Consider the following 26452-nt stretch of genomic DNA (forward strand, 5'->3'; position numbering starts at 1 on the left):
ATTTCAGTGCTACTGCAATGGATGCAGAAATATTAGTTTTTGTGCTAAAAAGATGGGTTTTTTTGTTGTTGTTTTTTTTGTTTGTTTTTGACTGAAACTCAAGATTTCATGTCAAGTTTTTTACTTTGCACTGAGGCAATCGCTCAATGATTTATTTTCTAGCTTACGTGTGTTGACTCACAATTTAAAAATTGATGAGAGAGGAGATGATGAGAAAAAAAAAATACATAGGAGACATGACATACATATGGTGCACACACGTCAGTAGTTTTATTCTATTAGACTAGGGCTGTATGCATGGAAAACCAAGTTGAATTTGCAATAGTCCGTCAGTGTCATTTGTGCGGCCACACAGTCTCGCTGGACCAAGGCTGAATTTCTTTCCCTGTCTGATCATACGGCCAATACTTTTCCAAGATGCAGAGCCTTACGAGTGGCTAAAGGGCTCCAGCCTGACTCGGAGCTGACTCTGGGTTTTGGCCGGAGGTGTGGTCGATGACGCATTTGTATTGTTCTGAGATGCTGGTGGTCTAGAGGCAGTGACGATAGTTTCCAAAACCTTTAAATGGAAACATAAATCCTAGTAGCAACCAATTAACATAAGAGAGATTCATTTGATTCAGTATCTAATATAATGCTTATCAGTGTTTTACCATATAATTTATGCTGAAAGATTAGAACGCCACTTTCTGATATGTTTAGTGTCAGTATCAGTAGTAGTTTAATAGTATTTCAATTGTTTCATTTTTTTTTTTTTTTTCTTTTGTCTTGCTTTAGTAAAATGTGGTATGTCAGAAACCTGGCCTATGCTCATGTATAAATATGTAAGAGAGGGAATGAGTGTGGTTTATTAGTTTATTAAGATCCCCATAAGCTAACGCCATGACGTCAGCTAGTCTTACTGGATGTGTGGCTGGTGTGTTGAAGGAACTGTTGTGAAATTTCCCTCCCTAATAAATACATATATTAAATTCAACATCCAGACAGATTGCCCACAACGTGTATAAATTAACGTGCTCCTATGTACACAAGAAAGGAAAGGCCTGCTTACCTGGTTCTGTGGCTTAATGCCAGGTCTGTCTCTCTTGAGGGTAACAACCCCACTGATGCTGCATTCTCCAATTACAGGCACACTTCCTCCTTGAGAAAGTGAGTTGTCATATCACCCATGTCCCTTGACCTCTGCCAGTGTAACCCTTAGTTTGTCAGTGTTCAGCAACAAGCTTCTTGTTGTCAGTTTGGATATCTGGCCACTTCTTTTTAATTTCAATAATGATCCTGCTCTCTGAATTAACACCTTTCACTACTGCTGTGATATGCAACCGCTACGCTAAGTAGGAATGCCATAGCTGTGGCCACCAACAACAGACCATCTGAACCGTTACAGGAATAGATAAATAAATAATCGATTTCACACTCAGTGAAATTTCTCTTCTTAGATTTGTAGTCAAACTTTTCCATTCTCCCTTAGAAGTAATTGAATGACAATCTGATTTAGGTGCATATTAATATTCTCAATGGGAATTCCATTTGCCATTTAATCGCGAGAGTTAATAGGGTGTGATATGAGGCTCACGATTGTGCAGCATTTCAACTTTATTGCAATTTATAAAATGGGAAATTGCAAGTAGGTGAACGTAAAGACAGTTTTCTAAATTAGAATATTTTTTAAAGATATCCAGTTTTCATCTTTTGTTGCACATGTAGTTAATGTAACATCAGCCACAGTTTTGCAAAAGAGACCCCAGGCAGTGTTCATCATGCGGCTTCAGTAAAGTGGCCACAAGATCATGCCCCTGGGATGTTTTCATCAAACTGCACCAGAGTGCACATAACTTCAGACCTTGGTGGAGAGTCACCTACCAGCCAAGAGCACACACCTCAAGACAGCAGTGGAGTGGCTTTGTCTCTGTATGTACCTGAGAGGCTCAGCCAAAGCCTGGGTTGATACCCTTTTGAAAATCTGTGTAGAGACCTGGACATTGCAGCTCACTGATGCTTTCCTCCAAATCTGACTAAGATAGAGAGGATGTGCAAGGAAGAAAGAGAGGAAAATCCAATTCCATGCGGCCAGAGCTGGTGGAGTCATACTGTACCCAAGATGACTAGTACCACTAGCACTAGTTCCAAATGTCCCAAAACACTGAAGAAACAAAAATGTTCCTGTTTTAGAAGAAACATAGATTAGACAAAGCAGTCAGATGATTGCACTAATATAAAATATTATTTTTTAGCAAATGTGATTTTTGTGGTTTTTGTGTCCTGGCTTGACTGTTTATTTGTCTGCTGTTTCCCCAAGTTTTAAGCTCTAACTTTCAAAAGAAAACATTTGGAAATCCTTATCAATGCTAAATCAATAGGATTAGATACTCCCACTGATACTGGTAGAATATACTTGGGTCTTTGATTGATATCAGAATAGAGAGAAAAAAAAAAAACTAATAAAAAAATAAACCCAAAAAAACAAGAACCAAGTTCCAGTGGATAGAGCACAGTTTATTTAGGATAACTACATCAGCAAACTGCTTTACCAATAATAAAAGTGTGGATAGATGCACTTTTCTGTGGTGTACATTTTGTTATGTTTGTTTGTTGTATTTCACACTGTTGTTCAAGTCATAAAAGTTTGAAGCACTGTTAATGATTGTGGGTTTGTTTACATTTGAGTGCCCTGCTTGTGTTAGGTCTGCACCTTTCCATCTATCATTTGGTTGCCGTTTCAGTGTCTAAGCGCCAAGGAGACTCTCCTCGGAAGCTTTTCGTGTTTGAGAACTCATCATTTATACATCAAAGGAATTTAGCAAAGGGTAGTTGTATTATTGAAGGCAAAGTCTTCACTAACACACAAACAACGACAGTCTTTGGAGTCCTGAGACCCAGATTTCCAGATGATTTGACTGGACATTTTGTGCATTGCTGCACACACAGATAGTCAACCAAAGCCAGGAATAATTTTTTCATTACAGTGTTTGCGGGCTTCAACAATCACCCTCACACCAACACATCATTTTGTGGATAGCAAAAAAAAGAAGAAAAAACTGTGATGATTGACACACTAGTAGAATTAAACTAAAGTTTACATAATAAAGTATCTATCTATCTATCTATCTATCTATCTATCTATCTATCTATCTATCTATCTATCTATCTATCTGGCCACATCATAAGTGCTGAATTCAGATCTTCAGCTTAATATTAAAAAATGTTTTATATCCCTGCAAGTAAACATCAAGTACACTCAACCATTAGTCATTTCAATGTTGTCAGTGCAGCTAGAAACTGAAACAATTTCCTCACTGGTTGTTTAAGGTATACTCATCCCTGGACCCTGAAAGTGATAGAGCAGGATCAGCGAGGCCAGCAGTGTAAATGGACAGTCTGTCACGAAGAATATTAGGAACAGGAAACAGACCTGTCTAGCTCCACCAGCTCAGGATGAGTGATGAGCTCTAGAGAGTTTTCTTTTTTCTGTATTCCTTTTTTTTTCTTTACTCACTTCATGGTGGATGAGTAGTTCATTGTGAGACCAAAACAACTATTCTCTCTCTTTCTTTTTTTTTTCTTTCTGTCCATTGCTCTTTCCCTCCACCTCTGATTTCTTACATCACCACTTTGGCCAGCCAGTATGAATGTAGACAGAGATAGACACATGCAGGGAGGCCAGCAGCCCTGCTTAGCATCAGGCTCCAGTCCGTGACAGCAGATTTCAATGAAAGCTGACAATGGGACCAGGAATGAGAATAATGCTGTTTGCCAGCCTAGAAATTCAGCCTGTCACAGTAGACCATTTCCCATGCTGGGAGTGTTCCATGAGCTGAGGTGAACAAGGAAGCTCCATTTCAAATGTAACTGTTTTTCTCCACCAACTCATAACTAGAACCAATCCACCCTTGCAGATCAAGATAATTGTAGTATCTTCAGAATGTATCAATAGTTCAATCAATAGTTGATAAAAAAAATAAATAAATTATCAGCTCACAAAGGTAAACTGAATTTTAACAATTTCACATATACTCATATCTTTCAAACATTGTCAAGTATGAAGTCATGTTTAATGATCTACAGTGTTTGAATTCAGCCGGAGCAATTCCCAAGGGACCATAAGTAGCTAGACAGTGTGCCTTGCACTGGAGAATGTCACTTGGAGCACCAGTGGCACATAGGGGCACAGCATGGTTTAGAGTCATTAACAATGACTGGTCCTGTCTCCTCACATTACCATGTGATCATTAAATGTCCTGGGTTTGGTAACTTTCAAGCCGCTGGTTGTTGCTCACTTGATGAATGTATCAGACTGCACTGTGGGCTGTGCAGTCAAAGAAGCAAAATTAGTTTTCCTTGTTGTTAGACAACTTTCCCAATGGACAAGAATTCTCTATCAACAGGTGGATCTTATTTTTGTGAGATACACCTACCTCTGCCCGCTTTTTCAAGGCCAGTTAAACTAACTCTTTCTTTACTTTTTTATATATAGAGAACTTGTTATCACTTTCATTATTTCCCATAAATAATGTTTAATTACAAATTTGTATATAACTTAATGAATTTTTTGGATGTAGAGTAATAGTCCACTGGTTCGAGTGGCTTATTCATTGAGGACGGCAGGTAAGCAGCTTGGGTTTAGCAGTGACAGTGGATTCCAGTGACAACCCAGAGTCATTACAAAAATCTAAATGTTGATATAAAATTCTCAAACCACTTACATAATCCTGCTTTGAGATTGCATGTATAATACAATATCAAAATATCAAAAATGGTGTGTTGCTTTCTTGTGGAGAAACAAGTGCTTTTCTGCTAAACATTCACCTGAAGCAGGTGAGAATACATAGTTACAGTTAATGTTGTGTTGATAGACAAGGATGCTGGTGGGATACCTGTTCCCAGTGAAACCCGTGCAGCTGATCATGTTCTGAAATATGTGATGTATGAACAGGTTGGAAAAACTTCTGTAACAGTGTCTGCCAGATAGGTACTTTGGTAATGTATTTCTGATCAACAACTCCAGTGGTTGGCTTAGTACATTGTCACAATGCTTTATATCTTTATTCCCTCAGGACAGTATCACAAAGCTTGCGTTACAGTATGCAATGTGCATTGATAAAAGCACGTAACGTGAGGTGAAGCACACAGAATGGTTTTGACCTGACATGCAGTTGTTGAGCAACAGATCTGCTGTGTTCTTGAACTGTAGCAGTCACTGAGAGGACATTGTACTAAACATAAGGGAACTTTGAAGTTGTTTTCATGGAGAGACTCGTGATATCATGTCTGTCAGGCGATTCTGATAAGTAAGATAATGATGAGGATTGTTGCACAAATGAGCAGGAAATTGAGTTTTCTCTGAGGTGATCCCTGCACCCTCCAGATAAGGCTGTGTTGAGGCGTTACAATAACAAGTGCAGGGATTTGTAATATTGACTCAATGAAAGAGTATAATCTACAGTACAATATGCCCACCCTGTTCAGGATTTATGTTGTGTGCTTATGTGATGGTTCAGTGGTGAGATCTATATTAAAAAGGCTAAGCTTGCCAAATAGGTATCATACTATTGTTAAATAGTCATTTTAGCATTAACCCGAAGTGTTCTTCCAAGTTCTCCTCCACAAACCACTTGTATTATTTCTTTTCGGCAGAAAAGAAATAATACTTCTTTTCTAACAGAAGTGGGAAATGAATTTTTATTTTATAATCCTAGGATGACTGATTTGGTTTTGTCTGACTTAATTAAAATTCATGGAAAAGACTGAAGACTGACAAAACAGAGAAACTCTTGAACTGAGCACCATTATTGTTATTATTATTTTAATTTCGCTTCTCAGTCCTGATCCAAATGCCATCTTGTAATAACCTAATAATAATAACTTTATTTCTGTAGCAGAGAAACTTGCAAAACAGGGTGATGTCAAACAACAGTAAAGTGTTAAGAAAAACACATAAAAACAATAAGAACTGTTATATTAATTATTTGAAATCAAGGTGTACCATGCCTACAGGAAAAAAAATCCAGACAGAAGGTTTACCTCAACCACACTGATTTTCCTAGATCCTAGGTCTCTTACTGCACATGCCTGGGCCTTTCACTGAAATAACTTTAATACATGTATATTGACTATGTAGGTGAGAAGTTAAATATTAAATCGCTTCTGACTTCTGTGTGATCCTTTTCACTGCCTCTGAAGTGGAGACTTGATACTCGTGTCTCAGCATCATGTAGGCAGAAATGTGCTTTAAGTGTGTCTCAAAGATTAGACATGATGTGTCTATGTGTTGGTGTTACCGTACACTGAGGTGTTGTCCTCCTATGCTGTTATTCTCTTAAAAGCAAGGCCTCCTGTGCACTTAATTGCTCTCAACAGAAGAAAACATCATAGCTATGTTTAAAGAAGTTGCTGAGTTGATTTCAAATCACATTTCTCATTTTAGGTTTTCCGACCAATATTAAACCCGAAATGTTGTCCAGACTGGCACAAACCTTTGTCATGGTTGCATGTATTGTTGAAAAAATTTAGATTAGGCTAGTGACATTTTTCAAATCAACAGAACAAGAGTTGAGAGCTCTCATTTATTGTGCAAATCATAGTTCTGTTCATCCCCATTCTTCTATGCACACAAATCACACCGTGCCATGGAGAAAAATACCCATCATACCAGACATGCTATTTACCTCGAAAGGCAACAGATCATTTACCGACTAGGTGGTTATTCCACTAAAGTGCCTCTGTTTTTCTCTGAATTCCTTCCCACACTCTCTGCCTCTATTGACCACTGTTCGAGAAAACGTGTCTGTGGCTCAAATGCTGTTATAAGAATCTGGGCAGCTTTCGCGAGCCAACCCCTGTGCATTATTGGGGGTGGGAATTGATTTTGGATACTAAATCAGGTCATTTTTATCATGGGCTGTCATCAATATATAATTTAAAAGCATGGCCTGAAGCAAGCATTGCAGGGCTGATCATTGGAGTTTTACTAGGCCCAGGGGAGCAGGCTCCCATGTGCCCCTTTCAGTTAATGCATGCCACTATGTGTGAGGATTCCACCTTCACTCGTGATTTATACCCCCAGAGGAGCAAAGATATAGCAATACATGGGCATTCACTGCCTGTATTGCAACAGTTATATGACGTGCTCAGGTTTTTGCTGGGTCTGCCAAGACCATGCTTATCTGTGTCTATCATGAAAGCCATCTTCCAGGTATTTGTTCTCAACATCCAACACTGTTGTTTCTTTTTTCTTCCCACTCCAGAAAATTACTGATTCCTACTTTTGTGAATTTCAAAATGATCACAGCTATATTGTTGTGAACTAGTGTGTAAACCATTGCACCTGCGGTGGTGTCTTGCTGCCTCACTCAAGTGTTTACAGTGATATGGCTCAGTGTTGTGGGCGAAGTGAGTGTAACTGAGGCGCGAGATTCACTGTAGCCAAAGCTTTTTTATCCTCACCTGTTTTCCTTAGCGTATTTTGTAATGTAGGACGAAAACAGGTATTTTTGTTTCATGCACACTAGCCAAATCCACCTTCACACCACAAACTTCCTCCTTTGTGTAGTACAGACCATATTGTGTTTTCCTTTTTGATGTAAATGATGCTGATCTCCTCTACGTTTGTCCTCAGGCTTTTTGGAATGAGTTTAATTTAGCAGCCAAACCTTTATTTCCAAAATAAATCTAACAGGTCCTGACTATGACCTTTCTTTTACATGTTGATGATTTGCATTTTCCACCGTCTTTTTTTCTGTCCCTGTGATATGGAGTCACACTGTGTGATCCATATTCAAATATTATTTAAATCAGTTGCACCACATTTGCATGTGAAATTGAGGATTTGAAGCCAGGTCGCCTGCATACTGATCAGAGGGACAACCTTCATTGGAGTGAGGTTGATACTGCAAATAAATGGGGCAGGGTATTAATAATTGTCATGAAAGGGGTTCTATATTGCGTTCTATATTGTATACCACCATAGCAGAGTGTTTTTCCTCAGTGTAATGAATCTGATATCATTCTCAACCCCCTCGCTTTCAGCTCAGGAAATGATTATGCTCTCTTACAAATAGAGATACCCAGCGATGGCATCACCTTTTAGGACAAAATTTCCCGAAAGATGGCGGCCTGTTCACACACTAAAAACCTATTATATTTGTGGCCAGAAAAGGGGAAAATAGTTAGTGAAAGCTGGCTAGTGTTAGCTAGCGACAGCAGAACCATGGAGTTGCGCACTGGCCCGAATGTTGTGAAGCAAGTACTTTGAGCTGTATTTCAAGCTCTATTAAAGACTTGGAGTTGCAGTTTTGCTAGTACTGTTATTTCAGTTCTACATGTGTTAATGTCTTAATTTCATAAATTAACCCCAACAGGGTTAATGATGAGTTAAAGTCCTAGGCATCATTTGAATTAGATTTTTATAGCTTAAAGTTACAGTATCTTAACACCCTTCAACTCATTTATGTCTATCCATTGATTTCTTTTTCTATTTATATATGATTTTCAAAGTAGATATTAGTTTTGCTACTGTGACATTGATCAAAAGGCAGTGCCAAGAAAAACTTGTGTACCAGTTTGATGGTCAACCACAATTCAGGTATTGGTGTCCCTAGTTTTCCTCCCCTTGCCTTGACATGGCATACCAGCTGAGACCTGCTCTTTACAGAAAGGTCTGTTTTTATTCCACCAACTGAAGCAGAGGTAAGGAGGGACAGAATCGATTGTTGTGGGCCAAATTGAACCTGTGTTGAGCTGCAGGCAGCCACGAGATAAAGCCTCTGACGATGTCTGCTGTGTTTATCATCAGGTGGCCTTTTCTGTGTGTGCTATGCTGCGATTTTGATGTGTTAAGTCATAATAGGGGAGCCACCATTCTTTGGAGGAGCTGCCAATAAAATCGCAGACAGAGGGGATTATATTTCATGTCAGCCCATTATTGTTTCCAGCTTCCCCTGTACACTTCGTTTCACCTGGAGAGGCCTCTGCCTCAATTTTTCTGCTTTCTATCCTGCTTTGCCTTGGTTCATTTTTTTTGTTCATATTCAAGAGGTAAAGTTTTGAATGTAATGCTTTTTAAATGGTTTGCACTGTATTTCAGTGTGAGCCTCTACACAGACGTATCCCTGTCACTACACTGGCCATGACTGGCATGCTGTTGGGAGGCCTGTGTGAAGAGGCGGGATATTATTCCCTATTATATGGTATTATGTTAAGATTTAGTCACAATGAGCTTGGTTTGTTTCTTTTTTAAATAGAATCATCTAAACGCTTCTCCTGTTCTTCTCACCATAGTGACTTGTACGTTTCAGCAATCACAGCAGCCAGCTGCTAACTGGAATTACATTTTACTTATTGATTAACTTGTATCCAAATATTTATCATTTTTATGACTACAGTAGTACAGCCAGCAGCTGTCAATCCAGTTTTGACCAGTTCACTCTGATCGAGAGACAATAGACCACACATTTTGTATATGGACTGTCAGAGACACTAATCACATCCGATAGATATTCTTTTAGTCATCTGGTAGCACTGAAGACACAGCAGCAAAATAGTTTTATTGTCACTGACTGTCTTCTGCCAAGCCTTTTCCTTCCACCACCAGAGATAATTTGCCACTGGTAGAGTGCTCCTGTGAGTGTAAAACCTTGGCAGAGGATGCTCATACAGTGTATTTGGTCTGCCTTGGACTTGAAAATGCAGAATCTCACCCAGCTTGTGTGACCCTGGCTTATGGCTTAGTCTTAAGAATCTCTGTTCCAGGATAGCCTCTCTTATGAGGACCTCATGTTGTGAACCACCACATACTCAGTGGAGCGTGCTAACTCTAATGCACCAGTCGTTATCTGAGATGACCAGCTAAATACTGTGCACCTGTTCATGTAGAAGGTGGACAATAGCCTTCTAGCTAATCAGGCAGGCCCATTAGCAGGAAATGACAATGACTCCAGTAATTTTATGGGCACATTTAAAGCTTCCTTCTTTGAGGATGACAATGATAATCCCCTTTTTCTGCCCCTAAGCTATGTTTCCAAGTTGACTTAATCAAGTACAGAAAAGAATAGTAGCACTTCTTTTCAAGCATGCCTCATAGATTTCCAGAATGTGGTTAGATGCTGGCTGGTCCTTGGCTCACGTTACTGACATAGGCTTCCACTCTTTGGTATAAGGGAAAAGGGTTATCCAAAGCTAAACCTGCCAATGTTTTTCCAGAAATGCTTAGAAAAAAATATCCGCCTCTGAGAGTCACTGCTAGCAGTTACAAGCCAGTTACAGAGTGTGTCTGAATTTGACTGTGTGGATATGAAGCAGGATGGACATTAACCACATGCCCCAGTCAGGTCCCTAGTTGCCTTTTTTTTTTACTTCCTCTTGTCCCACTTTACCTTCAAGTGCTGACCACCTGCAGTCAACAATGGACAGAAAGAAGCCACATATCCGTGACCACAATGGAAAGAGCCCTTACAGTGTAATAACATAGTAATTTTCCCTTCTGTCCCCATTTTCCTTTATGAAAAGTCAAAACTCTTCAGTAATAATGTTCCACACTTCTACTTTAGGTTTGCCTATTTTACAATCTGCTTCATATGGGTTTATAAAGGCACTGACAATCACCAAGAACAGTTTTTCATTAGTGGTATTGCTTGTCTTTCTCTAGTAAGATGGAACTGGCTTCTGAAGGCCTAAATCCTTATTCCACAATCAACATGGCCTGACGAACCAAAGGCTACTTAAATAGTATGAAGGAAGAGGATCTTTTCACACATGCATCTTAAGCATGTCCTTATTTGACCTCAAATTTGTTTAACTCACGGTCTCATAGACGTCAACTTTTATTTAAACTCTAAATATATCTACTTTTCACAGTTCAAACCAGATAGCTTTGAGAAACATTGTCTAAATGTGGTTTAAGTCCAAGAAAGTCCACCTTAAATTAGCCTCCAGAAAACAGTCTCCCTAGTGACTTAAATCATTTTGTAATGATGATCCCCCCCCAGGCTTTGTTTCGTAAACTTACAGTCTTCCTGGTACTGTGAAGGTTAAAATTTCATTTCCTTGTTGACTTATATTCATGGAGTAGTACTGTACATTCAGGGCAGAGACAGCTTTCAGCAAAGCCCAAAGCTGTTGGTTATTACAATAGGCTGATTGGCTGCAAGCTACAAAACTACTACCCCTAAGTAATAGCTAAATGGGAGCACGCAGTGAAGCTACCTCTGGCTACAAGATAACAACACAAACACCCGAGTACTGTATGTCTCTTGCAGTTCTACTGCGCTAATGGGGTAAAACTCCATTCTTAACTGGCCATAAACAGAGGCCTTGTCTCAGTCCACATTGTGTTGATTTAACCGACAAAACCTTTTTTTTTTCTTCTTTTTTTTTTTTGGTTTTGTAGTGTGAGGCCAAGCGAGGTAAAATTAAGTCCAGATGTACCATTGTTGTGATTTGAGTGAACACACTGGGGCACCACCCACTTAGAGACACTTTGATTGCCAATATTGTTTTGTCATTAATGTAGGTTACCTTTTTTTTTCTTTTTTTTTTCTTTGCATTTGAAGCTTGTTGTCCTTGGGTGAGGAAACAAGATAATTGGCTGTAGATACCATAGCCGAACCAGTTTATGATTTCATGAGTTAGTGTGGTTAAGTGATAAGTTTATGTTTATGTTGAAAGTCTTTCATAGATACTGAGGATTGTAAATTCACCTAGACCACAGAACAGATCTGACAAAATCCACCTGAGCCTAACACATATGCAGTTTCCATAACAGGTCCAGACAAAAAGAGTTTGAATTTTGGCTTTGTTCTTTGTTACTTCAGTGGTTATGCTGGTAAAAATTTGAATACTGTAAGTATGTCATTTGCATAATACAGTTTTGACTATATTCAGTTTTTACTTTTAGCCCTTATTTTTTTTATCAGAAAGATTTGAAATCTGTATGCTGACCAACATGGTCGCTGTGTTGTTTAAATGCCATTATAGGTGAGATACAAACAGTTTAATCTTAGTATCTTTGCAATATGTACTGGCGTAGACACAATAGCAATAAGAAAATTGTTTGATTGAAAGTTTGATTGTTTCACGGTTGCATGAGCAAACCCCAAGCTTGCTCCCTTTTCCAACAGCGCAGATGAGTTTGATGTTATTGTTTTGCAATGTACAACTGTCAGAAAAACATGCCAGCATTGATAAAAGGAATTGATCATCTCCAAGGCATACGATTACAATGGACAATTTGGAACGAGTTCTCAAATAGTGATGGTTCTTGATTCCTATCCCCATTTTCAGGGTTTGTTTTTTTTTTCTTTTCTTTTTTTTCTTCTTCATATTTTCATTAATACAAGGTGTTTTTCACTGCATATTGTTCCAGTAAAAGCCAGTCAATTGCTCAGTTTTTTACCCATGTGTTTTGGTCATGCTGCTAACATCAGAGTTCTGGATCGCTCCCGATGCTGTACTCAGATTCTGTGTGTGTGTGTGTGTGTGTGTGTGTGTGTGTGTGTGTGTGTGTGTGTGTGTGCGTGTGTGTGGGTGGGTGGGGGGTGGGTGGTTAAAACAAGAAAGCCAGTTAATTCATCTCCCAGCTCGAAAGTCTCATTACACTGCTGATAAGTTTAAGGATTGCCTGAGGTGGATAGGGGCTGTGTTTATGGCTTGGCAGTCGTGCGTACCGAGTCTCCTTGTCTCATGTGGATGGAAAACAAAAGACATGCAGACACTTCAGCCAAATGAATACTGAACACATCTATGCTTAACTACTTCATGATTGTACACTTACCGAAACATATGTTTCTAAAAGAGATGTTATGTTCTGTGAAGTCTTTCTATGGTGGCTGCTAAATGAAGACAGATTTGGTTGGTGGGAGAATTGATCTGACCTTTCTCGCCGTGTAAGGGATATGAATCTCTCCGCATCTACTTTATTAATGTGATATAGGGACACAGGAAATCCTAATTTAGGCAGTTATATGTAGGTCACAACACAGCTACATCCAGAAGTGGAACAAGTGTATGTAAGCTGAATGTGTACTCATTTTTTAGAAACTATCTACATATTTATTAGCAAGTCGTTGAAATATACTGTACATACTTTTTCTTCCTAAAGATAATTTTAAAGGAAAGAACATAGAGAACTTTAGAGATATAGAGTTGTGTTAAAGTTGATGAGTTAAAGGAATTAATACAGAAATTGCACTTTAAATATTCAGATTTTTTTAGATTTGTCCATGGATTAAGCACCTTTCACACAGCACTGCATGTAAAGTTGAGTTTGCATCACAGGGTCACAGGTTGACTTCTGTTAATTGGTGTGCACGATGCTAGATCATGTTTGTATAGTTGCTGCAAATATCTAACTGGATTCTTTTTCAGTACATAAGCAGCTTCAGTACGACTGCTCAGCTTAAAGCCAATCAAGAAGAGTCTGGCTGTCTTTTCTCCTCCAGTGAATACATGATTTCCACATAAATCTAGTCAATAATCAGGGATAGCGATGGCAGCAATTGGCATGATTGCCAGAGTTCACAGAGCGATGCTAGGAAAATGTAAAGGATTGCCGTCTCCATGGATGGATGGTGTAAATCAAACACAGTGATTAACGGCTGACATCCCTCATTGTTGAAACACTGGACTGCGGGGTGGTCTGGTTGCTTGGCGGTCATGACCTGAGATAAACTGTCAGCAGGAGGGACATGAATTTTAACTTTTCTAAACTTATTTTAAAAACAAGAAAACAAGGTTAAGAACTATTTTTCTTCTCTCTAAATCTCAACATGTGTAAACACATATCCCAAAATGTTGAACCATTCCTTAATGACTCACAATAAAATCACTCATATTTATCAAACATGTAGATGACCCCAGAACACAAACAGATTAAATTCCCTTTAAAAAAAGAATAAGGATAAAAAAAGACACAAAAGAAAGTCTCCATCCATGTGTATCATTGACACATGCTGAATGATAACCTATCTAGTGTATTACCATGCGGGTATTATTAGAATCATATGTTGTGACTGAGGGGACAAACACCTATATATCTATTCATCAACAAAAAGAGGAAAGGGAGGCAAACACGGTGCTTTAGTGTCACCCACACTCACACTCTTCTCATGAGTCATGCACCACCACACATGTGCAGACAGTTAAGCATTAGGAAATCTAATTTCTGAAATATTTGCGGGGTTACATGTGGTGATTTGAATAGACAAGTTACCGAATTAAGCAATAAAGAAACAAATTTGTCCATGTGCGATCAATGATGTTTAGCTCTCTGAGTTTAAGGTAGAACTAATCCTAATATATGTATCAGTTTTCTTTGAAGATCACAGTGCTTAACTGAGAGCATGGTCACAAATTATGTTTCAACTTTACATACTTACAACACTGAGATGAACAGTAATGGACCTCATTGTGTAGTGTGCATGTCTTGTCATTTATAGTCTTACTGAATATATAGCTGAAATCATACATTATTAGTTTTTGGCAATGAAGAAATGCAGTTAAAATATTCTCTGTTGATGTCTTTGCACTATATAGCATTTCTTTTCTATTTAATCATTGTTTGTTTATTTGTGTATTTACACACTAGAAAATGTTGCTGAACAAATCATCCCTGTGTTGATTTAGCTGAAACAAGTATTTAGATTTTTTTCTTTAAGCTATCTTATTTAGTAACTGTATAGGAAGAGTGAAACTCATCAGCCCTGACTAGGAAAAAAAGGTATTTAAATGAATTAACATTGGTAGGATTTGTGTAAATATGCTCATGTAAAGAGTTCCCTCTGTCTGGCAACTGAATCTCTCACAGAGGGAGCTCTTGAGCTACAAATGGGAACATAACAGAAAGCTAAATAACAGGAGGGGAAAGGGAGAGTCGGAGAAAAGATGAGAACAAAGAGTGACTAACATACAGAGTGAGGAAAAGACAGGAAAAACTAAGATGTTTGGAAATGAATATCTATACTAAGATGTACCTCACTTACTACCAGCCAGTTGACCTCGATGCTGTTGTTAATCCACCAGCCACCATTCCTCAAAAATGTGCAATTTCTCTGAAAATGAAAATACACAAACATGATAAAAAAAATTTTAACAAAAATATATGAAAGGTTTAAACAGCACTAACTGTGGCTGTATTATGTAAAGTAGTGTATCTGTAAGCCACATATTAAAGATCGGCTTGCAGGTAAGGTGATCCTATTGAGCTTTAATATTTCCAGAATGCTAAAACTAACTGCTGAAGTTCAAGCCACTCCTGACCTGTAATTCTGTAGAGAAATGCAACTGAAAGGAATCAGAATAACCATGAACGCTGTTATCAAAAGGGGGTCTCTCAACTCTCAGAGAATTGTCACCCAAACTTAAAAAAAAAAGCTTAAACATAACATCTATTTTTTATTGCTCCTGCAAACCAGACCCAGTCAACACTGCACTTTACACAAACCATACTTTAGCTCCTTGCATCATGGCTATTTACGAGAAACCACCCTTGGGCTTTCACCTTGGTAATGGCTACTTGAAGTTACTGCATTAATTGATGTTATTGTACTTAATATATAAGCAATATCAAACGAGAGGGAGTGATCGTCTTCTATGACCGAATCACATCCGTGCTGATATTCAGTAAAACATCACCACCTCGAGTGTGATATTGCTACAGTTCTACAAGCGCCTTATAAGTTAATAGTAATAAGATTTGTTTGTTTATTTCATCATTTATTTATTGTATTATTATTATTGTTATTATTATTATTATTATTATTAATTAATTAATTTATTATTATTTATTTTTATATGCCAACACAAATAGTTCCGCAACTGGACTGGCACTGGACTGTTGCCAAGCAACACATAAACATTGTTCTGACCTGACGATGTCATATGAGCGCACCTGGAGGTGTGCGCTCAAGTATCCAGGCTTCTTTCCTTCACTTCATCCTCTTCTGACGACCATACATCATTTAATTCAAATGTTATTTCTGGAAATAAATTCATTTTTTCAAAATTTGTTCCAATCTAAGATAAATACGGACCGTTAATGTAACGCTAATTAAGGGTAAATAGAACACCTGTAAAGCAGAGTGATGCATATAGTTAAAAGTCAGTTTTGATTTTGCTTCATTTATAGGTGATTTTTATAGTGTTGATTTGTAAGACAGCTGTGAGCCTTAATCCTATTTTGTACATCATCTTACTTAGTACTCTATGATTGTTCCATTTCTTGGCCCTGTATTTTGCAAATCTCAGGCCACTCAATAAGTCAAGTAAGGTTTCGGGTCTCTTAGATCTAGAAATGTCAAGTGAAGTGTGTCCCTTAAAGGTGTCAGGTGAAATAGGTAAGGCTATGTGATAAGGTGCAACTTTGAAGTTGTGAATGAGGTTAGAGGCATGAGTCAACCTCTGCAGGCTATTATGATCACCACACCCCCATCACTGAGCATCTCCCCTGTCTAGTGCACTCGCACAAGTCATCTCCTTCCCCTGCCTCCAGAATCTCCTTGTTCCTGTGAATATAGTCTGGTTTGGTTTACTTGACAGTACAAAGCATGTAATTCACCTGTAACAATATGTTGAAATGGTACATGTTTGTATTTACTTTTTCAGTCAAAATTCATGTTTCCAAGACTATGGGAATTAAGATTTAAGGGTATGACAATTAGTTATTAAATAAATGCAGTTTTTCTGCTGTTTAGGCACCAAAGAGTCATTAGTAATCAGTAATTATTTAACTGTTGTACTAGTATAGGTGGCTTTCACAAAGATACCTGAGACTATGCATCTGTTAATTTACTTTAATTGGGACAGAGCTGAGTTTTTAGTCAAAAATATCCTCGAGCTAGCCATCTATTTCATTTGACAGCTCACTCATTTCAATAACCAAGCCAACACTGACATTGGTATGTGCAAACATGCATGAAAACAGACAAGACACACTTGGCTCCTCAGGCTATGGTCACTCATCTGCCATTGGTGTCTCTCATAACATGCCTTTAAAAAAAAAAAAAACCCACCATAGCCACCCACTTGTATACTCCTAACTCATAACCTTCTATTGTTAGTGTGAGATCAGAAATGTATCATAAAAATATCAGAGAAAAATGTGTCGTGGCAAAGAGAAATAACCATCTTCAAGTAAGTGCATGACAAGCATTCGGGTGGTTCATTGTCGGGAGAATGAGGTAAACCGCTGTACCCCCTGTGAGTTCCTCATTCTTTTTATTGCGGAGGGCAGAGACTCATATATAGCACCGGCACATCACCCTGACTGATTTCCTCAGCACTTCCTGGGGAATTGTCATCACCCCAGGTCAATGTCTAAACTTTCCCATGCATCAAAATATATTGTAATTGACTCCATTTGTAATTCCTCCAGAGATCTGGCACTAGGCTGTAGCTCTGATGGCTGCCAAAAGCAATAAAGTCTCACAGACATGACCCCAATTGTAAACAAGGCCTCCTTCCAGAGTGTGAGGTACAGTAAAGTATGGTTTTTCGGTGTTTGGCTGTACTTTTACTCTTTGGCACAAGCCCATACTTCCAATCAAATGCTGTAATTTTAAAATTATATATTTATCCTGTCACGTTTTATTCTTCCTGAGTTAATGCTCACATGCTCCACTCCTTTACATTATAGTTATATATATATATATATATAGCTGCCGTTTTAAAGTATTTGATGACCTGATGGTGCAAAATAGTTGTTGTTTTTTTTTTCTTTTTCTTTTTTTCCCAACATAGTTTTTATAGATACCAGTATTGGATGGGAAAGAGATACGGTATAGATTGCATTGCACTTTACTACACTTTACTTGCAGTGTGCTGTAGCTGTAATAATTACTGTTACTGCAGTTAATATAATAGCACTGGTAATGTGCTGTAAGTAATGTTGCTGTGGTATAAAATAATGTAACATAAATAAACATCATCAATCGTCACTCAACTTCTCTATCAGTACTGCATTGAATAATGTATACATTTATATATTTAACTCAAATAAATAATTTTATTCCTTATATTAACTGCATCTTGATTTATTAAAAAAGGCTTGGGTTTTTGGTCATTGCTGCAGTAGGCATTTTTAGATTAACCACTACATATTTCAACCTTATGGTTTTGCTCTTGGGGAGGGGGAATCAGTTCTAATCAGAAAAGAAATCCTTCATTATGATAACAGTTCTGTTACATAGAGGGCTTAAGGAAAATGCAAATTAAAAGAGGAAATAGAGCAAAAGTAAAAGGGATTTACCCCTTTATGTGCATGCAATTAGCACAACATTGATGGGAAATTGCAATTGTGATTGTGCTTAGTGTGGATTTGTGTCCTCTGAGTGAATTTAATTGCATTGTCTATTTTCTGGTATGCTGTAATAATCTTATTTCTTTATTATTAATAATACAACATAACTAGTTCATTAAATTATTTACAAAAAGATATATAACTTGAATTTTTTTTCTCCTAACAAAACACAGCTCTGAAAATCAAAACAAGATGATAGAAATTCTACCTGATAACTGAAATATGTTCCGACAATGTTTACAGTCAATAGAAAATAAAAGTTCCCTCGAACTCTCTGTTTTTGCTGTCCATTAAATATCCTCATTTGCCACTTTCTCCTGCCTGCTGTTTTTAACATCACATGAGCTGAGGTAATCAGAAAGAACAATGTGACTGCTTTGTCACAGCAACAATATCACTTTCACTCCTGCAACTGGAGCTGCTTTGATTCCTGCTGAAAGGGGAACACATAGAGTTGTGTTTATCCTTTTGTCTCTTTCCTCTGCTGTACTCTAGTCTGCCTCCCACTTCATCTCCTATTCACTTTCAGGTGCCACCAACAGTTAAATGAAAAAAGACAAAGCATGATTTTTTTTTGTTGGTAAAAACATAATTCTGTGTCATTTTAAAGGGACGTGGAGGTATTTAAAATAATTTTAATTTATAGCAAATGTTCTGAAACAGAGGTAAGATTCATCATTGTCATCCTGAAGATCAATAGCCAATTTTACCCTGATGTGATGAACATGCCTTCCAGCTGACTTTACGTGTATCTGGTCATGTGTGGAGCCTCCTCAAGGTCGTCTTCACTTTACATTATGCTGTATATGCAAAGAGGTTGTGAGAGGAGGTTTTGGGGGGAGATAACAAGCTGGGGTAAGATTACTTCTTCATGGTCTTTAAGGATTTAACATCTATAATCTCTACAGCTTAGAAGACCTTTTACATATGATTGAAGTGCTGATATTATCTTGGCCACATACATTTATCTGTGGAGTAGTAATGCGATAATGTAAATAATGTAATGACTTATTATCAGCTGATACTGATAAAAAAAATATCTTCATTAACTATTTTTGATTATTATTATTTTTCCTTTCTTTGGTCACTTACTTAAGTTGAGAAAGAGCTTTTGATTTACATGTTGTTTACATGTCCTCATTGAACTAAATCCTGTCATTACAACCTCAGTTTCCAGTGATAATTTTAGATCCTTACCACCTAACCAAACAACCTTCTCACCCACACTTCATAAATATAAACAGCCTGATTTAACATCAATGCATTTTTACAAATATATCATCCTGAAACATGATTTCTAAAAACATGTGAGGCATACCTTATTTAGTAAGTATATTTCTACTGTCTGTGTTTATGCATCTCTTCTGTTTGTCTTTCTGTCCTACCCATATTCCTTTTCTACACACTCACAAACATACTTTTACTTGGATAAGATGATGAATGCATTTGTGAATGACCTTCTTCCCTGTTTTTATGTTGCGTTTGTCTTTGTTTTCACAAGTGTGTAGATTATTTAAAACTTGATCTTTTATGCTACGTTGGCAGCAACGTTGAAAATAAATCTCAATTTCCTTTGTAACCTTTGGCGGCATTGCAGTAGCACTGGATGAAAGATTGGTATTATTTGTCTATAAATCAAAATGAAAATTGCCCCCTTCTACAAATGACTGAATATAAAGTTGACATCTTCACATTATAGCGGTTGATTTGGTATTGTGAGCTACACAGTATTTTTCCCTGGCAGTTTATTTGAAGGAAACGGGGCAAAGCTAAATGAAATACTTTTTTGTCTGTCTTTTGTTCATGGGAATGAGTAATGCGTCAAGTGCCAGTATTACAGAGCTCATCAATAACTGAAGGATGTTGACCAGGAGTTTATTCGTGCTGTCTGTGTTATTCACACAAGTTAACTTCTTGTCTTTCAAATAGCTTTCATCTTAGTTGTACTCTTTTGTGTCCTCCTTGCGTCACTCAACCTTTGCAGTTGAGCTTAACTATCTGTTGCTTGACAAAAGGATAGTCAGCTTAATCATACAGCAGACAATTTACTATTTATTTATTTATTTATTTCATTTTATTTTTTTGAGAAACTACCTAAGAAGAGAGCAAGTGTCAGACAGATTCTTTTTCTGCCATCGACAGACACCGGCAGGCCTTGCTAACAGGAGTCATTAGAATAATTTTACCTGTTTCAGAAATTCTCTCTGTCTCGAAATATGGAATATACAACCCCCTCTATCCTCTCTGTTTCTCCTCTGATCCACTTCAAATGTGTATTCAGAAGGCGCTACTGTTGCCATGTTTTGTCCCCTGAAAATAGCAGCATTATTTGTGTGGTAATTTTTACTAATGATATCCCTAAAGGATCCATGCTAGATTCTGTAGACACTAGATTATTAGAACTAAGGAGGGTAGTGATACTGATGTATATGCATTTCTAAAAAGCATAAACTTGCCTGTAGAATCAAACAATGTATAAATAAGTTTGTTCAGAACACTATATACCATTCAACTGCCACAGTTATGTGTGCCAGCTTGTCTCAAGGATAAGTAATTCCCATGGAAACAATAGTCTGTATTGTAGTCCCATGGCTTCACTCTGATTCTGTAAATGGCTCCCCTGAAACACCACCACAGTTAGCTGGACCCACTGTTTCTTGTCTACCAGGGTTTCTATGATCAGTGTAACAGCCACATTATTACCCAATCACTCATACCACAAGCATGAATCACAAGCCACAATGAATGAAAAAGGCCTTCCAATGGTGATTTGTGATAAATTTGTGTGAATGTAATTGTTTCTTCTATTGCATCCATCTGCCCACCTCCCATGCTGTTCATTTTTCCTTTTTCACCATTAGCGGGGCTGAAATCATAGTGACAGGAGCATGTGGATCTCAGAGGTCCTATCAGTGGAGGAACAGGCTATGTGATAGTGTGGTTTTCACACTGTCATTCCCAGGAGTCAGTTCTGTGAGAATTGAGGAGGAGGCATTGTGAATCTGCCAGTCACTGGATCCATCCAGGCAGCCAAAGTCTAATAATGACAGTGACCTCACCCCTTACTCTTACTGTATTGCTTCTCGACTGATCGCAGCAAACACTTTGTGTGTGTCTATGAATTTGTGTGTGTGTGTGTGTGTGTTTTCCGGTGGGAATTCACTTTAAATACCTTCGTATGTGGGTTGATGGTTGTTTCACTATGCTGGGTATGTGATCCACCAGCTTGCAATCCAGTTCTATTGTCAGAAAAAGAGTAAATGCAAGCTATGGAAATGATGTAAAGCAAGGCGAGGTGGATCCTTTTGTCACCATGGACACGTCTCTTGACATTTTGTCCATTAGCCCACTCCTCACTCCCTCAGCACTTCAATTACAGTCTAGTGGATGGACTAACCTTGAAGATGTGGAGTTAGTATGGGATAAATAATATAAGTTGTTAAATAGCACTTTCCTTATTGGTGCATATTTTGGTTATCAGTTAGTGTTTCCAGCAAATAAAGTAGAATGAACTGGTCACTGGTGATGATTGGCCAAAGGTTGGTCATATCATTGTATACGACCAACCATCATATACAGTATGTCACTTGCAGTTTCATAGACACAAGTAATTCAAAATTCAAAACAACATCATTCTGGACTATTGTTGAACAATGGACTACATCATTCGTGCAGCATCTCATGACCTTTCATCTTGCTAGGCAAGGATCCAACTGAGTTTGAAAGAGTGATCTTTCACTATCTTCACCATAAGCCCAAATTCTGGTTACTCTTATATAGCTACTCATCTTCCTTGTGCAGCACAGTTTTGGTTTTCATCATAATAAGGGTAAACAAAGGTGTCAATTAGGCTTTGCAGTGATCTGCCCTCTGTTGAAAACTTGTTTTTGTTTCCATCGTTTTCATCTTTTGTCTGAATTTTCAGTTTTGTGTGTCAAAGGCCAAGGGTTTTAGTTGTAAAAGAATAACAAGCATTTTACATTGGAAATACATTGCATGCTGTAGTAAAAAGCTGTTTTCATTCAAGTATTCTAGGATGTTTAATGCAGTCAATATTGCAGTGAATTGACAAAGCCTGTGAAATATAATAAACTGCATGACTGCAATTCATATATTCACAATGTGAAAAGGGATCAAGGCACATGTTTAAGTGACTGCTTATAACTTAAAGTAATGGGGTTTATTTTCTTTTCTGAGAGCAGTTATTTTTAAACTCTGTGTGTGTGTGTGTGTGTGTGTGTGTGTGTGTGTGTGTGTGTGTGTGTGTGTGTGTGTGTGTGTGTGTGTGTGTGTGTGTGTGTGTGTGTGTGTGTGCGTGTGCGCAAGGGATTTTGTGCATGTGTGTGTCAATAAGACTAAACCCTTAACAGCAACCTAAACATGGTACTGCATCTATGCCCCTGTCCTGTCTGATCCCTTAAGACGCTGCTTGCTGTTTGAAGTCTCCACTTGAAAGGCCGGATCTGAATACTGTGGATTCCACAGCAGCTCTGCAATCAGTGATTACAGACTGATTAATGAGCCACTGTAGACACACACACACTGTACACATATTCGCAGGTGCTCGCTTTCTAGGCCACACGCAAATGGATTATGTAGGAGTCAGTATGTCACAACATACACACATACTCAGTTACAGCTGTTTCTTATTTAAACTTCAAGAGATTTTTTAGGGATCTGTGTTGTTTTTATTATGTTCCATTAACGGACACATTTTGATAAAATGTTGTGACTAATCAATTAATTATGTATCTTTTTGTTGCTTTTTTGTCTACAGTGTCGGCTGAGATCTTAAAGAGCAGTTTGACTACCATGGAGCGTCACATTCAGAGGCTTGAGAGCGACATCGAGAACTTCCCCAAAACAGATGACCGGCAAGATAAGTTTGTGGAAAAGATGTCAATATCCTTTTTTAGTGTGGTCATTTTCATTCCTCACATAGGTTTATACTTAAATTTGCCTCTTGAAAAGCATATGTAACTGGCATATTAGGACACCGTATGTACCATTTTGTGGACAGCGGTGGCAAAGCTGTGTGCCGTTTGTGTTCTGCCTGGCAGTGGGTAAGCAGTTTAAGTCACTTGGTGTGATAGGTGGCACCCAAGGGAACTTAGGGAATGGATCTGGCTGCCTTGCTGTGAGATGTTGATCAGATCTCCCTCTTCACTCTTCCCTGGGTCCCAAGAGTGAAATCATGCCTGTGGCTATTTTTACTGCACTCTGCCACCACTGCCTGTCCCCTGGGGTACTCTAATAGGGGCTCTAGCCCCTCACACCAACTTATCGCCTATCCCTGATTTCATCTCCTGACCGGCCACGAGCCTCTCCACACAACCATCCGTGCGTTATCTTCTCTCATGGCACCTCTCCTGTTTCGATAACAGAGTGTTTCCAAGCATATCTGCTCCCAAATTGAATTAGCCATGTCTCTGCACTTTCGTGAATGCCCTTTCTGAGAGGAAAGGTCTTCACTGTATAGGTTTGATCAATGGTGGAAAATAAAGTCTCTTGTCAATACCCTGTGGCTAGGGTGCTTTTCATGGAAACAACAGTAAAGCAGTCAGCGGTTTGATTCTGCCATTATTAAGCAAAGAAAGAATTACTCGAGTAATTTAACAAGTGAGTAGGTGTCTCCATATGTTAGGTGCTCACATGCAAGCAGCATTTAACCTGAATTTTGCTTCCTTTTGTCTGAGATTTATTAAGGCTGACTTTGCACATTGGGTGGTATAAGCGTAATAGCCTCCTAACACATTAACAATCTGCTCCCAGTCAAAGAAAGGCACTTAAATTTGTATAATTAAAAAAACTGAAGCAGGGACCTCCCTGGCGGTGGCTTGGAGGCAGAGCAGACAGACAAGAAAGCTGCTCTGCCCCCCCCCCCCCCCCCCCCCCCCCCCCCCCCCCCCCCCCCCCCCCCCCCCCCCCCCCCCCCCCCCCCCCCCCCCCCCCCCCCCCCCCCCCCCCCCCCCCCCCCCCCCCCCCCCCCCCCCCCCCCCCCCCCCCCCCCCCCCCCCCCGAAGTCTGTATTGATTCTCAGGGTCCTTCGAGAACTAGAGGCTTGAGTGAGAGGAAATGGAGAAGTGTAGATATACTGCAACATGGCTCTCCCTCACTGTCTGGAGTTCCTCCCCAGAGAGTGGCAGAAAGAAGCTGGCTGGCCATGACCTGAAACACCCCACTTCCTCCTCTTTCCCTTTTCCCCTATCTCACCTGATTGAGTTTTGGAGCCAGGAGGCTTAGTAGGATTTAAAAAGATCTGTTTTGGTCCTTGCCGTATTCAAAGTAGTTACCAATAGGAAAGCAATGAGAATCACATATATTTCATTTGTCATCTGTGTTGTGGTTCCATTTTTGGAGCACAGTAGCTTCCCTCCTCTTGGTTTTACAAGTGGCAGAATTGTTATAGTTATACATCATTTTTGATTGTGATTTTCACTTTTCTGTTTTTCGGGATGCAGACACATTGAGACACAGAAAGGAGTCAAATTATGAAAAGTTCATGCTCGTTTGTTCTCTCTGTTAGCTCCCTGGAGTGTTTGATCTGCACTTCATCTACTGTGTATAATAAAGTGATACAATTAATAATAATGCTGTCATAATAACACGGTGTGAGGAAAAGCTTTATTTCGACTGTGTGGGAGAAATCTGGTTCAGATTATTTTGTCCCATGTATCAGGAAGCACACGTTTTCTTTATTTTCCTTGTGATGTAGGTAATAAAAGGACACTAGAAGTATGCAATCACATTTTGTTCAATGCCTCTGGAATCGCTGTGGGTCTGTCTGTTACAGTAGGACATTTGTGTATGTGTGTGTATACATGTAAGTCTCAATTTAACCCACTTCTCTGAAGCCTGTCACCCGGGGCAATATTTTCTACCATTTTAAACGTCCTAAGATATCAGATGTCGGGCTGCTTTTGTGAAAGCGAGCACAGTGATGGAAATTAAATCACATACACATGGAGCAAACAGAGAGATAAAGAGATAGAAAGCGGAGGCTGTGCTTGATTTGCCGAGGTTTTTAGTACCAGTGTTTGCAATGAGCTTAGGTAGCACTCTAATCTGTGTTGCACAGCTAAGTGTTGGAACAAGGACAGTGTGAAATACAGTGCTGTATATTTCGGGTTGACATTTCCTTTGGTACACATAAGATAGCAGAGTCAAGGCAAACATACCTTTTTAAACTTTTCCCTGGGATTAAAAAAAGGATGTTCTTTCCTTGAAGCATGACAGATGGAAGAACAACAACAGCTAAAAGTCATGCATTTGATGCTTGAGCAACCCTGAAAAAGTTAAGTGAAGCTCTGTTGTCTTGACTGTTGGGCACTGTGATGAATGAGTCAGTCTGCGTTTGTGTGTGTGTGTGCGTGTGTGCGTGTGTGTGTGTGTGTGCGTGTGTGCGTGTGTGTGTGTGTGTGCGTGCGTGTGCTGGCATGTGTGTTACAGAGAGAGAGGGAGGGGGAGAAAGGGAGAGAGAGTAATTTACAGTGCATGTGTAGGTGACTACATGTCCCTCTGTTTCACTGTGACTCTTGTCAGCTTATTAGATTAATTTCAGGAGGCCATGGTCACTGCAAGGTATTTTAAATATAATGTGTGCCCCAAAGCAGCATAGTTTTAATTAATCCTTCAACAATAAATTATGTTTGTTTTTTCTCACCATGCATGATTAGTGTTCCTAATTTGTTTGGGCTTCAGAAATTTCAGGCTTTACACAAAAGATAAATTTCTTGTGCAAACTATTTTAGAGAATCTGTCATCTTTATCAGTCATCTGTTGTACCTTTCAGAGGAAATCAGTCCGTGAAATAAGAGGAGAAGAAAGTCACCATTGTAGATCAGTAGCAGTTATGAAATACTGAAAGAAAGAAATGCGGACAGAAAAACATTTAGAAAGAAGAAATATGGAAAGAAAGGCCGAAAGAGTGGAAAAAAGAAAGACGGAAGGAGGGGAAGGAAGAAAGAAAGAGAGAGAGAGAGAGTAGAGCTTAGTGGAAGCACTTCATTTGGCTTTATTGATACATTTTTCTCTTTCCATTACTGTAATGTATGCAAATGACCGAATGGGGTGTTTGTTCAGCAGTTTAGTGATCTCTATCTGTCAGAAGTAATGGGAGCCCACAAAGGCTGTAGAGTTGAGGCACAAGCCCCCAGAGAGCCCTAT

The 26452-nt window shown here is 38.8% G+C and overlaps 1 protein-coding gene across 4 annotated transcripts in view; it reads left to right on the forward strand.

Moving 5' to 3' along the window:
- Nucleotides 1-26452, forward strand: part of diaph2 (diaphanous related formin 2) — a 397964-nt gene that overhangs the window by 249680 nt on the left and 121832 nt on the right. For all 4 annotated transcript variants that reach the window (XM_022759875.1, XM_022759878.1, XM_022759876.1 and 1 more), the window contains one exon: nt 23064-23188. In XM_022759875.1, the coding sequence (XP_022615596.1) occupies nt 23064-23188 (125 nt within the window). The remainder of the gene's footprint in view (nt 1-23063; nt 23189-26452) is intronic.

The sequence above is a fragment of the Seriola dumerili genome, unplaced genomic scaffold (genome assembly GCF_002260705.1).
Source record: "Seriola dumerili isolate Sdu_G_001 unplaced genomic scaffold, Sdu_1.0 BDQW01000331.1, whole genome shotgun sequence".
NCBI classification, from domain to species: Eukaryota; Metazoa; Chordata; class Actinopteri; order Carangiformes; family Carangidae; genus Seriola; species Seriola dumerili.